This window comes from Saccoglossus kowalevskii, chromosome 5 (genome assembly GCF_978046115.1).
Source record: "Saccoglossus kowalevskii chromosome 5, keSacKowa6.1, whole genome shotgun sequence".
Classification (NCBI taxonomy): domain Eukaryota; kingdom Metazoa; phylum Hemichordata; class Enteropneusta; family Harrimaniidae; genus Saccoglossus; species Saccoglossus kowalevskii.
In genome coordinates, this window is record NC_140645.1 from 26,258,985 (window position 1) to 26,272,451 (window position 13,467).

Consider the following 13,467-nt stretch of genomic DNA (forward strand, 5'->3'; position numbering starts at 1 on the left):
TTTATTTCGAATAAAGGTAATATAAGTCGATCGATAGTTTCTACCGATATCATGCTTGAGTTTTGTGAAGTGGATCAAAATATAATTTCGAAAATCGCGTTATTTTTGGGAAATTTCGAAGTCATGGTGTCAACGCTTTCCTACCTTGTGTTATTAATATGAGTAAAAGGTGGTGTGAGTCACGTCGCAAAGCATCATGGGAACAAAAAGCGTGATCGGTTCATTTCACTCGCGGCAGCCATTGTGTACACATCGCTTCGTTGACTTCGCTTTGCTTGTTCAGGTGCGTTCTTCTCAGTTTTCGTCCAATTTTGACTGCATCCTCCATTTTTGTTAATGGTAAGTTTTCGTTTTTCCATATTTAGTGACGTTTGTATTTATATGTAGTATAGTATCGTTGTTTTTACCAACGCCACCGATCATCATTTACATTTGCTCACTGATTTAGAAGGTTGATGTGGCTGGATATCTGTAACAGTCTGCTTTGAACATGATATCAAATATATTGTTTTCAGATCAGTTATGGGAATTAAAAATCTATTTGGTGAATTACTTGGCACTGCTAGGCCAGTTGGACTGCAAGAAAAAAAACTTTCACTAGATGCATACGTTATTCTACATAAAGGATGTTGTGGTTGTGCCACAGAGATGGTGATTGACATACCAACAGATAGGTAAATATTATGCATGATTGTTGTTTTTTATTTCACCAGAAAATATACAATAAATAATTATATAATATACACAATAATAATAGTAATTCTAGTGAGGGCCACAGATATAGTTCATACAAACTAGTCTAGTCTGTGGCCCCATAATACTGATGTTATTAATTAAATTCATAGCACATTTAACTTAATTAAAGATAAATGAAAAATACTTGTATACTGATTTGTAAAAAATAACATGACACATTCATGAGATACAGTTTTAACGTATTTTTAAATATGTATCTGCTTTTAATAATTTTTATGGAATCAGGAAGTGAGTTCCAGTTGTTTGCTGCTATATAGGTGATACTGTGTTGATTAGTAGTAAGATTCATTCTTGGAATATAATAATTGGAACTAGTAGCTTGACAAGTTGCATAGTGAAAAAGGTTTCAAGTAGTGGTCAACATTACGAGCAAACAAATTGTTATTAAGATAAAAAACAGACAGGTGTGGAACTTACTGAGTTTATACCGGTAGATATCTAAAATATTTAGTTTTTTAAACAGGAGGGCAGTGGGGGCACGAAAATCTTAAAACGTTATCTGGAGTAGTAGAATTTTGTTGAAAAAGGTTTTGTAGGTGTTACCCCATATTTCAATACAGTAAGTAGTATGTTGTAAAAAGAGAATTGTAAAGCAGGATAAGAATAGATCGTGGGACAAAATGATGAATTTTATACAAAATACCAATTTTAGGTGATATAGTTTCACAAATTTGTGGTATGTGTTCTTTCCAATTAAGGTACTTAGCTCGTTTAGTGGCATCTGAAAATTTACAGAAATGTTTCAATCTTTCAATTTACCAAGTTTGTAAACATCTGTATATTGTCAACCATCAATTCCTGGGACTAGCATAAAACGAGCGATTGAATTATAATTAAAGATGAGAACATTTATAAGACAAAATGTAAAAAACTAAATATTTTAGATTGAGCTGGGTAATGTATTGAATTAATTTTTATACCTAGTGAAATAGAATGCATTTTGGCATAGTCCAACTACAGAGTTTATAAGGCAGATGCATGTGTTGTGACAAGCTATAACTGAAAGCTGTATGATCATAGTTGTATCAGTTTATGAAATTGTTGCAGTTTTGAACTAAACAGTTAAAAATTAACTGTTATGTTTTAATTTAACATCTTCTATTTATTTTCTAGGCTATTCCAAGGATAGAATCCTATCTGAATTGAAATGTGGCTATCCCGACACTTACATAGCTGATTTTAGGAAAACTGTGAACACATTCAAATATCATCTAGTGTTTGATATGAAGACCAGGAACATCATAAATCCATATGATAATGATTCCTCTCACCATGACATGCATTATGCTGGAGAGTATCCTTTCAGTTTAATAATGACTCAACTTGACATAAAGAACAATAAGCTTAGATTTAGATTCTATTATTATAAATCTGTCATTGTATCACCATAAGTAACTGTTTAGCTGCAATTTTGCAGTGTTGCACATGTAAATTATAACCTACCATGTTTAAATATGTAAAAATAAAAGTTGTATCCTGAAAACAATAAATATTGCCAATTTATTTGATTCTGAGCATCGCAGACCCTGGATGATGTATTATAAGTTTATTACGGTATGTGCATACTTCAAGGTGTGTCCTCTAGACAGTACAGTCGCTTTACGTTAATCCATACTCAAACTCTGGGCACAATCCAAAATGTTGTCAAAGTATCGATAGCACTGTGTTCTTCATAGTTGTTAAAGTACAAAATAATTTACCAGTATATTGATTTATTAACTCAATACATAGTGTTACCTCAAAATGCAGCATTTAATCTGACTCTGGGCAACCTATCAACAAGAACTTTATTGACAATAAATGCTTATAAACCACCTGCTATGTACAACAAGGTAAGGAATTGTAAATACATATCTTGGTCAGTAATTTGCATTGTGTGAATCATTCAGACCTTGACAGTAAAACAGGATTTACTACCGGGTATTAGACACAATTAAGGGGTGTTGATCTACTTCATTAAATTTTTATAAAATGTACATCTAGCACCAAAAACAAAGGAAATTATTCCTCCCAGATATGCTAGGGCAATTTTATAGATTGACCTTGAAAATGGATGCCCTCCCAATCCAACAATTAACACCCCATCTATGAATAAAATAACAGTGATTTTTTTTTTTATTATTATTATTATAGGAATTTACAGAATTTGCCGTAACAGTTCTGGAAGTCAATGAGAGTATTACATGGACAATCTCATGTTGCAAAGTCATCAAATTGAACCTAACAAAAAAAAATTTACAACAGATAACGATAATTATGCAAACCGTGAAGACGGAGTGATACAAACGTCAGATCACAGATTGTTATTGTCAAATGACATGAAGATAACCTGCTTTGAACACTGTCTGTTTTTTATTGATAATAAAGAATATGTACTTTTTTGAAAGTGGGACTTCACAGGTGAAGTTTCTGACCTGGAGTCGTTCTCTTAGCAATGTATCTTCAGATTACAATCACTCCAGAGTCTCTATTCAGCGACTTTTCTGATTTGACGTTATCAGATGATAACCAGGGCCCAACAATACATGCACTGTTATTTAAAGTCATGGTTTCAGAGTATTCCTGGGTTATAGGAAAATTGATACTGGCGACACAATACCAGTACGGTTAAGACCAGATCTGAACAACTTGTTTGATGCTCAAGTCTGTAGATTTTGATTTTGCAGAACTGGGTTATTTAGACCAAGAATTGACAACATATGTACACCCTCTTTTAAAAGCCAATAATTATAACTGATGTTGTTGTAGATAATATAAAGTTTCGAACTACCTGGCTAATTATCGGTTTTTATGCCAAAATAAGTATAACACGAACTGGCAGTCAGTTGGAGGCAGAGGTACTTTGGGAAAAGTCTGACAGATATCTGTCCTATATATATTGTTTAAATAAATCTTTTTGCAATAATTTGCTTTTATATTTTGTATTAAATAAATTTTGCTAACATAGTTTGTGTTGATATTTGTTGACTTTTCACAGATGAATGAAAAACCTAGTCCTAGACTATGAATTTTATTTTGTCAATGCACTAATCACAGAACCAGGGGTGTCCTATTCAAAAGCCTGGTTTTGCAAGTTTCATGTGTTGACAAAATTTCCCCATACTTCGCCTGATTTGTGATGAATACAACAGGTTGTCAATTGTACTGTATATCAAATTTTCTGGTTGTGCAGTTCAGTTGCACCCACAAAACGAAACTTAAAGAGTCGGGAGCAAGTTGCACCTTGAACACTTCATAATATTCCTGGAAGTGTACCCAACTTGCTGACTATTGTTTGAGTGGTGGTGAAAGGATTAATGAATATTTAATTAAAATATCACTCATGCAAATTTGTTCAATGAAATGATACATTATGTTTAATGTCTCCTGTATACATAAATAGACTTTACAAAAAAATACAACTACATGTTTTCATGAATATTCCCCAATTTTCCAGGGCTGCAGGTAGAAATGCTTTAAAAATACAACAAGCAGCCTGTCGGCTGACATAGCTACACTGTTAGCAATGCACATTTCAATTAAAGACATCAATCAGAATTGCTGTTAGATAATTGAAGATATCACTCTGATGTACCAATATGCATAGTATCAAAGCAATCACACTTGCGTTTTCAACAAGAAATGGAAAATACAACTTTTTACCAAAAATGACAAAAATATTCATCAAAATTAGAGAATCAAAGATATCACGAAATGAACAAATATTAGAGAGGTCCACATGTAGTACCGCTATATATATATATACACGGCTAAACAACCAGACTGTTTTCAACAAGTTATCACTTTTTACAAGATAGGTGTACAGACATCTTACTTCTTTTCACCGGCCTAGGCGTCGGCGTGTTAGACTCACGCGGTCTCGACATGATTCTATCAAAAAATGAACATTTATAATTAATTTGTCGGAGCTATCTCTTATTTTGCGTGCAGGTCAAAGTTGTAATGAACTCCAAAAATAGGCCTCAAAGAATGAGCGTAAACACCAAATTAAAAAGGGGCGCCTTGGGGGGCCTTCGTATTTTTTGGACAGCAAGTATAGTAAAGACAGCAGAAATGTCAAAAAATAACATGAAAAGCGGTTATTTTTTTCGTAAACGGTAGTGATTTGGTAAATATTGCCATTCGCGTGAAATTACTATTTACATTTTGAAAATGCCATCGACAAAAAAACACAGTTATGAAAGTATTAAACTAGTTTCACATCGGTATGCGAAAGCTAGCTATATATTCTTCCAGAAATTATACGAAAAAAAGATTATGAAAAGGTTTACCTTAACAGTAGCACCACATAAACAGACTTTTAAAATGCTCTCGTGACAAAACTCGAGGCCGCCATTATACACGCAAAGTAGAAGTAAACCGGAAGTGACGTCGTGACCCACACCACCTTTATGAGTAATAGGGAAATGTACCGGCGACTGACTAACTATGCCGATCCTACTTTAGATCATTTTTTTATTGTCCAAAAAACGTTCCGAGCGCCTGTGGTCACAACATAAACAAATGTATGTGTTCATATTCTAACATTTGAATGCATAACTTTACTACAGAGTAAAGTAAGTATCCATTTGTGTTTCGCCAACGTTACCGGATTTCAACGCGCTCACCTCAGGACGCGTGAAAGCCCCGCAATACCACAGTCAGCTGGCATCGGTGTCGCTGGGTGTATATACACTCAGCGACACCGATGCCAGCTGACTGTGCGCAATACCTCCATGTTGAAGTTAAAAAATGTGAGATGTGAAAAGTGTTACGTTAGTCCTTACCTTTCAAGAAAACTTGATATTTGACTAATACGAGTGAAATCTTTCAGTCACTGAATCAATAGCAGAACAACAACAACAACTCAGCATCGACTGAGATATTCTCCGAAAGCGTACCTCAACGTTTGAGCATGTGCAAATATGAGTCAGAGGTCAACCGCTAACCCGAACTCATTTGCATATTCGAATATGTTCGAACTACAAGACCTTGGCGGTTAACAAAGTTATGCGAAAGTCACTTCGTTACTTTAATCACATTAATAAGACGTTTCACGCCACGACTCCAAATAAAATGTGCAGTTAATTAGATTAAATTAATTAGATTAATTAGATGCCAAAACATTAGATTGTACAATAAATAAATAACTTTATAAACTCACTAAAATCTTTATGTTGTATTGCTGCTAAGTGCGGAAAATCGAATCCGTTCAAGCCAGAAATAGTAATGAAATATTCACCGGAATACAAGATGAACGGAATGTTAAGAAACCCCTTTCAGTGAAATTAGTTGTCAATGTTTCTTTCCCAACTATATAAGTTAACAAAACGTTTTTTCTTTCAAGTTTTAGTGTATCCCGTGCGCCATTTCACTACGATAACATTACCTTGCAAAACATAGTCCGCTATATAATGGTTCGTATTTACGTTTTTACTGAAATCTGGCATTAATAAATAGTTCGGATGTCACATACGTGGCAGAGGCACTATTGTGTAAAGCGCAAAGGCCTCTGGGAAGGAGATTGCCGCTTCCATAGCATTGACACTGCGGATCGGCGTCTTCTACACCGATCTGACGCATATCGCGCAAGGTGTGCCGGGAGTTTGTTCGACTTCCAACGTTTCGAAGTCAGTCGTCGGTTAGCACGTATTTTACGGATATATGTGATCGTTTCATGGGCCTTTTTACAAAATAATGATAAATGAAACTAAGAAAACTTGTAAGAACAAACCGGGCCCAAATTTCGCAAATTTGCAATAAGCTTACGCTTCTAGTGTCTGGTTCGGAAGACGTTCTAGCGTGATTTTATCGAGTTCAAGGAAGTACTATTTTCGAACTAGTTGAAACCGGAAATTACACAAGGACTTTAGAACTTCCAACACAACTTTGATTATCGTTATTATGTGTTAGTTTCTATTGTTTCGAAGATTGAAATAAAATAATGATAAATGAAACTTAGAAAACTTGTAAAAACAAACCGGGCCCAAATTGCGCAAATTTGCAATAAGCTTACGCTTCTAGTGTCTGGTTCGGAAGACGTTCTAGCGTGATTTTATCGAGTTCAAGGAAGTACTATTTTCGAACTCGTTGAAACCGGAAATTACGCAAGGACTTTAGGGAATCACCAGTTAATCTGGCCTGGGGGGTGCCGGGCAATTCTAAGGGGAGGGGGCTTTCCATTTTCTGTATATGAAAAAGGGGGGCTAACAATTTTTCCAAGAGTGAAGGAGAGGGGGGTTATAATTTTCTGGGTTTATTCACATATATTGTATAGACGACGGCTGCTGTGATGAACATACTGCAATGAGAAAGAATTATTGTTTGTTTGTTTTATTGCACAACAATAATTAGCATAAAACTTGAAACTTCATTTGTAAACAACAGAATAAACCTCTGTAAATAGCAAAAAAAACTTACTGCACTTTCCACTGTATGAAGAAAAACAAACCTTTTAAACAAGTTTGTGAAAAGCAAACACACTAATATAACACAAAATATAAAGATAAAATATATTTATATAGTGTAATATTTTGTATGTAAATAAATAAAATATATATAAAAAAAGTTTTCATATTTTTTAATAAAACACAACTTTCTGAGGAACTGTAGATATTGAACCTAGGCATCTATTTTTGATCCTCTCCATTCCTATCAATCTCTATTCTCATCGCAAAGAATGTCAGTATCGGCACTATCTATCATTAGAACCACTTTCACCATCCTCGTAACTCTCTCCACTGGAACTATCAGACAGGCACTCATATTTTAACTCAGTTCTTCAAACAGCTTCATCATCTGCTGCTTAGCTGCAGCACAGAAGACATTGCGATGAATGAGGTATTGCAAATATACTGCATCCATCTTTGACAACTTCAAATTGGTTTCAGTTTGATCTGAGATTTCAAAATCTACTGAACCATGTATACCATCAGGGAAACATCTTTGTACAATCTCAGTGGATGTTATCCTTTGTAACAAAGCTGTCCTCTTGCAAAACGATCTCGTTTTCGCTTCTTCACTTTTCTCCTGTTTTCTTTTCTCTACTTATTCTTCTTTTACTTACATCTGATAGTCCATGAAATACATTTCTTAACCAAGTCAGTGTTTTATCAAGATCTGCCATGAACTCAGAAGATTGACTGCAGTTCACTCACCATGCTGTCATTGTAAGCCGTCGGTTCAGTAGCCCACTGTTTTAGGTGTCTTCCATCACTGTTAAATAAGTCAGAGTAACTTTCCCCAACCAGTGACAAACAGTGAGAGGCCGTACCACTTCTTAAGCGTGCATGAGACCCCATGTGTGAATAGTAATAGTGAAAGAAGACAGCCAGATGATTGGCAGCCGCGTTTCAACATCACGCAGAATTTCAAAAATGGGCTTTTATCTTTGGAGAATACTGAGAGCATCAAAGAATATTTTCCTCTAAGTATGCAGTGGAAGAGCAATATGTCATAGACTATTTACAACACTTTACCACACTAAAGCAAATGAAAGCCATTAGGGGAAAAGGTAGGAAGAAACAACAAAAAAAGAAGCAGGAAAAAAGTCATAGTGATTATGACTGGATTTCTTTGGTGTTGAATGGGACACTAAAAACATTGACATCAGCTGAGTTGGATAAGTACCTGGACCATAATAAGCTACCAAAAAAGGGAACAAACAAGACAAAGTGAAAGCAATTACCAGTGATGTAATCAGAAAATCATATAAAGATAAAGCAAAAACACATAAAATCACTGAACATTTACAAACTGTAAACACCAGAATGTACAACACTGACGAAACTGACTCAGAGGACTCTGATGGTGATGATCTCTTTGACAGTGCAGAGGAAATAGAGACTGGTGACTTAATAGTTCCTTAAACTGTAGTGATGAGGTCAGGGAGTAGAGCTGGAACCTGGAAGCATGCAACGATTCATTAATGTAAATCTTTATTGTTTAAAAAAAAATCATGGGGGGGGGGGGCTACCATATTTTGTCTTTTTCTAAGGGGGGACAGCCCAATTTTTAATATACACCTAGGGGGGGGACTTGTGATAATTTAACAATAACATGTGAAATTCACCGGCACCCCCTCGGTCAAATTAACTGGTGATTCCCTTAGAACTTCGAACACAACTTTGATTATCGTTATTATGTGTTAGTTTCTATTGTTTCGAAGATTGAATTATTTATGACATTAATATTTCACTCACTAAACAATATTTCACTAAAATATGTGTTTAAAAAGCAACTTAAACTGTGAAAAGCAATATCAAGTTCCGTGTATAAACACTGATGTAAAGAGACGGCGGAGCGCTATTTTAGCCAAAATCGGCTAGTAAGGCGTCATACGACACAGCAATCTCCTTCCCAGATGGCTTTGCGCTTTACGCAATAGTGCCTCTGCCACAGGCAGCCTTCAATTTTGTGGTCAATCAATTATAATGCTTTGGCATCTAGGAAATCATTGCAGTTTTCTAAATCAAGTCCTGTATATTTTGTTCTAATCACTAAACATTTTATTCGGATTCAGGGCGTGAAACGTCTTATTAAAGTGATTAAAGTAACCAAGTGACTTTCGCATAACTTTGTTAACCGCCAAGGTCTTGTAGTTCGAACATAGTCGAATATGCAAATGAGTTCTATGCAAATCCTGAATCCGAATAAAATGTGCAGTTAATTAGATTAAAATCTACATGACTTGCGCTAGAAAAGTGCAATCGTTTCCTACATGGCAAAGCATTAGTTTCTACAATAAATGGCTAACTTTATAAACTTACTAGAACCTTTGTGTTATATTGCTGTTAGACGCGCAAAATCGAACCCGTTCAAGCCAGAAATAGTATTGAAATATTCACAAGAATACAAGATGAACGGAAATGTTAGGAAACGCTTTTCATTTAAATTAGTCTTTAATGTTCCTTTCCCAACTATATACGATAACAGAACGTTTTTTCTTCCAAGTTTTAGTGTATCACCACAGTAACATTACCTTGCAAAACATAGTCCGCGATAAAATGGTTCGTATTTACGTTTTTACTGAGGTCTGACATTAATAAATAGTTCGGATGTCACATACGTTTTTTTTTTCATTTTTTGTAGTACGTTTTCAGATGTAACAGCTACAGGAAAATGGTCGTGCGTAGTGAGGTGATTGACCACAAAATTGAAGGCTGCCTGTGGCAGAGGCACGATTGCGTAAAGCGCAAAGGCCTCTGGGAAGGAGATTGATGACACAGGTCTGTTGTGCTGGAACAGCGCTTCTTTCTGTCTTACCATAGTCATCTCGCTATGTCGTCACAGAAAGCGCTACAAATATATCTCTGTCACCACGCGATATTATGCTCGTCGTTGATTGGTCGATGCGTCACAGTGGTACTTGTTTCAAAAACGCTCACAAAAACATTGGCATGCAAGTGTTCTCCAGAGAAACAATTGCATTTTGTAGAGGTGAAATAGGCTACAAAAAACATGTTGTATTATTGTTTAAATAATAATTTATTTCTTTACCCATAATTATTACACATGCGAGTATTTACAAATACTGTAAATACTGTAATGAAAATTCTCACGAGTAAAATGAACCTGAAATAGCTACAGAGTCAGATCCCTTGTACAGATTTTTATAAAATTAAATATTATAGTGACAGTAGACACTAAAATAGTAAAACAAATAAAAAAAACGACATATCAAATTTTAATAATACTGATAATATGTAAAATACATACTCACTTTAATTTTGAATTTTTTTTTTCATTCTTTCTCAATGCAATAAGTAGACTCTTTCATAATTTTGAACCTAAATAAAATATTACAAATGTACCAATTGTTGTGTTCATATTTTGGATTGAGATTTCATTTCTGTTTTGTTGTCTAGTATTATGATTGAGTTGAATATAATGCAGGATGTAGGCTGACATGTTGTGTGGTGTGTTTCCATTAACAATATCGTGCAAAAACATAAAAAGGAGAAAGTTGTGTGCTTATAAATGTCAAAGATTTTAAGCTGGTTGAAAATATGGGCAGAATGGGCAGTAAATTCAGAAAATGTTATTATTCTTGCAATAAATGTTTGGGTAGTTAGAATACTTTTTAGATGTGATGGATATGTGCTTGCCCAAACTTCCAGTCCATACTTATTGAGGTTGGATTAATGAATAATATAATAACAAAAGAATGTGCTTTGGAATATGATGCCTTAATTTTGAAAGAGACTTATTCCTGATCTGCTTATTAATTTTCTTAATATGATTTTCCCGTGTTAAATGTTTGTCAATTTCAATCCCAATAAAGTTAGCTGATTCAGTCTTTTTCAAAATATGTTGTTATCGTTATAGAACCGTTTACTATAATGGGACACATGTCGACCACTAATAATCATAAAGTTGGTCTTTGAACAATTAATTGTTAGACGGTTTGCATAATTACCAAAAACTACGAGTCATTGTTGGAATTGGGTTTCATATTTCTGTCTGTCTCTATGTGAGTCCATCTAACACCATTAATTACCGGTATGTTCAAAGTTTGGCACAAATGCAATTAAACAAGCAAGATGTATTTATGTTTCAGTTGAGCATGGATAGACTGTTATTGGTTATACAGCATGTTTTCTCTTCTTCTTATAGCAAATTCCCTGTAGGGGTCTGATATTATTTCTCAAATAATATCAGGCATTTTATTATATCTGCTAACTTTATTTGTTTGTACTTTTCCATCATCAGATCCAGAGTTGTTAAATGAATTGATTAGTAATCTGCCAGATGGAAAAGTAAATGATCCAATTCATATTGGTTTGGCAGCTTTGGAACCTAGCACAGCTTCTATTTATCTGACTAATGGTAGTTCTGCCTCAGCTTCTATTCATCCTACCAGTGCTACTTCTTTAGCTTCAGTTCATGATACTAGTTATAATGTCTCAGTAAAACCATCATTCACTAGCCCAGCTTCAATTCACCCTACCTTCTTATCGTAAATTTAAATATGAAGAGGCAATGTCGGTACAACCTGTTTATGTTGCAGGAAGCGAGACAAGAGAGGTTAATGAAAATCAGGCTTTTAATGAAGAAAAGCAGAAGAGCATCCCTGCTCCTAACCCACCAAAAAAGAAGCGTTTGTTTGACGAGTATAAACAATGCCAGGCAGAAAACAATGCGTAAATTATGAATTTCCTAGTTAAAATGCATGATAGTAACAAGAGTCTACTTGAAAAATTAATTGACAAACTATAAATTTAATGTTTACTACTGAAATTTATTTCAAGCTCTTGTTGTTATTCTGTATTTTCTGCCTTGCATTGTTTATAACAGTCAAAATTAGTTTATATTACTCTATTGAAATGACCTTGTTAAAAAATGTCATCGGCCATTATTTTATATTTAAATTCACGATAAGAAGATCCATTTTTAATTGGTATTTTTTCTGCATATATGTATGTATATTTGCTTTGTCATGTGAGATGTGTGCTAGATTATTTTGACCCAATTCAGCACTCGCACATTACAAGATCTGTAGAAAACGCAAACTTTTTTGTAGAAAGGAAACGTTTAACTCAAAGTCAACACAGTGTAATTTATAGTAGTACCTTATTCTGGAACTCATTGCCAGTGTCATTAAAAATATCACCTCGCGATACACATTTAAACAAGGTCTTAAACAGTATCTCTGTAATAAATAACCCAGTATTGACTTATTTAACAATTGTCACTCTCTTGACTTTTATGACATATTTTTGATCAGTTTTAAGTATTCTTATATGCATTACCTTTGAATATTTGTAAGAATATTTCTGATAATTTGACTAGTTTATAATTAGGGTAGGGACATGATGTTTTACTAGCTCTTTTTGAGCTATTTATCATGTTCCACACCATAATGACAAAGCATTATGTATTTAGCAAGTACCCAATTGTATTTACTTTATGGTGAAATATATACAAATATAAATATAATATACAAATATTTCCTTGCCTCGAGGCACCTCAAGCTGACTCGAGGAAAGGTTTCTACGTCACTAAGGGCGCCCGAGGCGAATAATCGCAAACGCTCCAGGTGTAGAAGACGCCGACCTGCAGCGACAATGTTGTCATCTGCATTGACGCTGCAGGTCGGCGTCTTCGACACCGATCTGAGGCATATCGCAAAAGTAGTACAATATATATATTCATAAACGCTGCTCTGACTGATAAATATGATATATAGAAGATAATATTCGGTAATCGTAGTTCTAAATAACTTTTAAAAATAGCTGAATCTGACGCATATCCAGTCGCGCAACGTGTGCCGGGAGTTTGTTCGAAACTTCGATCGTTTCGAAGTCAATCGTTGATTTTACGGATATAGGGCCTGTTTACTAAATAATGATAAATGAAACTTATAAATATTTTAAGAACAAACTGGCCCCACAATTGCGCAAATTTGGAATAAGTTTACGCTGCAAGATCTAAAACATTATAGTTCTATTATTATTATGCATATTACTGCTTAAGGCATAATTAGAGACCAATTAAATGTAGACTTGTAATGTTGGAAAAGATCTCTGGAGTAATGAGACCAGTGTCTGTGTCACTTCAAGCAGTTGGAAAAGACCTTGTGACTGCCCTAGCCGATATTGAAAATATGCTGGTAGTACTCAAGAAGTTTCGTACTTACACTTCTGACGGGTTCCTTGAAATACACCAAGCTGCGTGTGAACTTGCAGAAAAAGTCGGTTTAGATAGAGCAGTCATGGATAAAAAACCACGACA

General features: G+C 34.7%; 1 protein-coding gene across 1 annotated transcript; it reads left to right on the plus strand.

Annotated features, from left to right (window-relative positions):
* The first annotated feature begins 234 nt into the window (after positions 1-234).
* Positions 235-2,246, plus strand: LOC146745950 (uncharacterized). Its single transcript, XM_085499283.1, has 3 exons — positions 235-283; positions 516-674; positions 1,870-2,246. Exons 2-3 carry the CDS (start codon positions 523-525, stop codon positions 1,883-1,885), a joined length of 168 nt encoding a protein of 55 aa, XP_085355409.1. The 5' UTR covers positions 235-283; positions 516-522; the 3' UTR covers positions 1,886-2,246.
* Positions 2,247-13,467: the final 11,221 nt, after the last annotated feature.

Bases quoted from the DNA above. Each gene is read 5' to 3' on its own strand.
- LOC146745950 (XM_085499283.1), top strand. From the start codon at position 523: ATGGGAATTAAAAATCTATTTGGTGAATTACTTGGCACTGCTAGGCCA.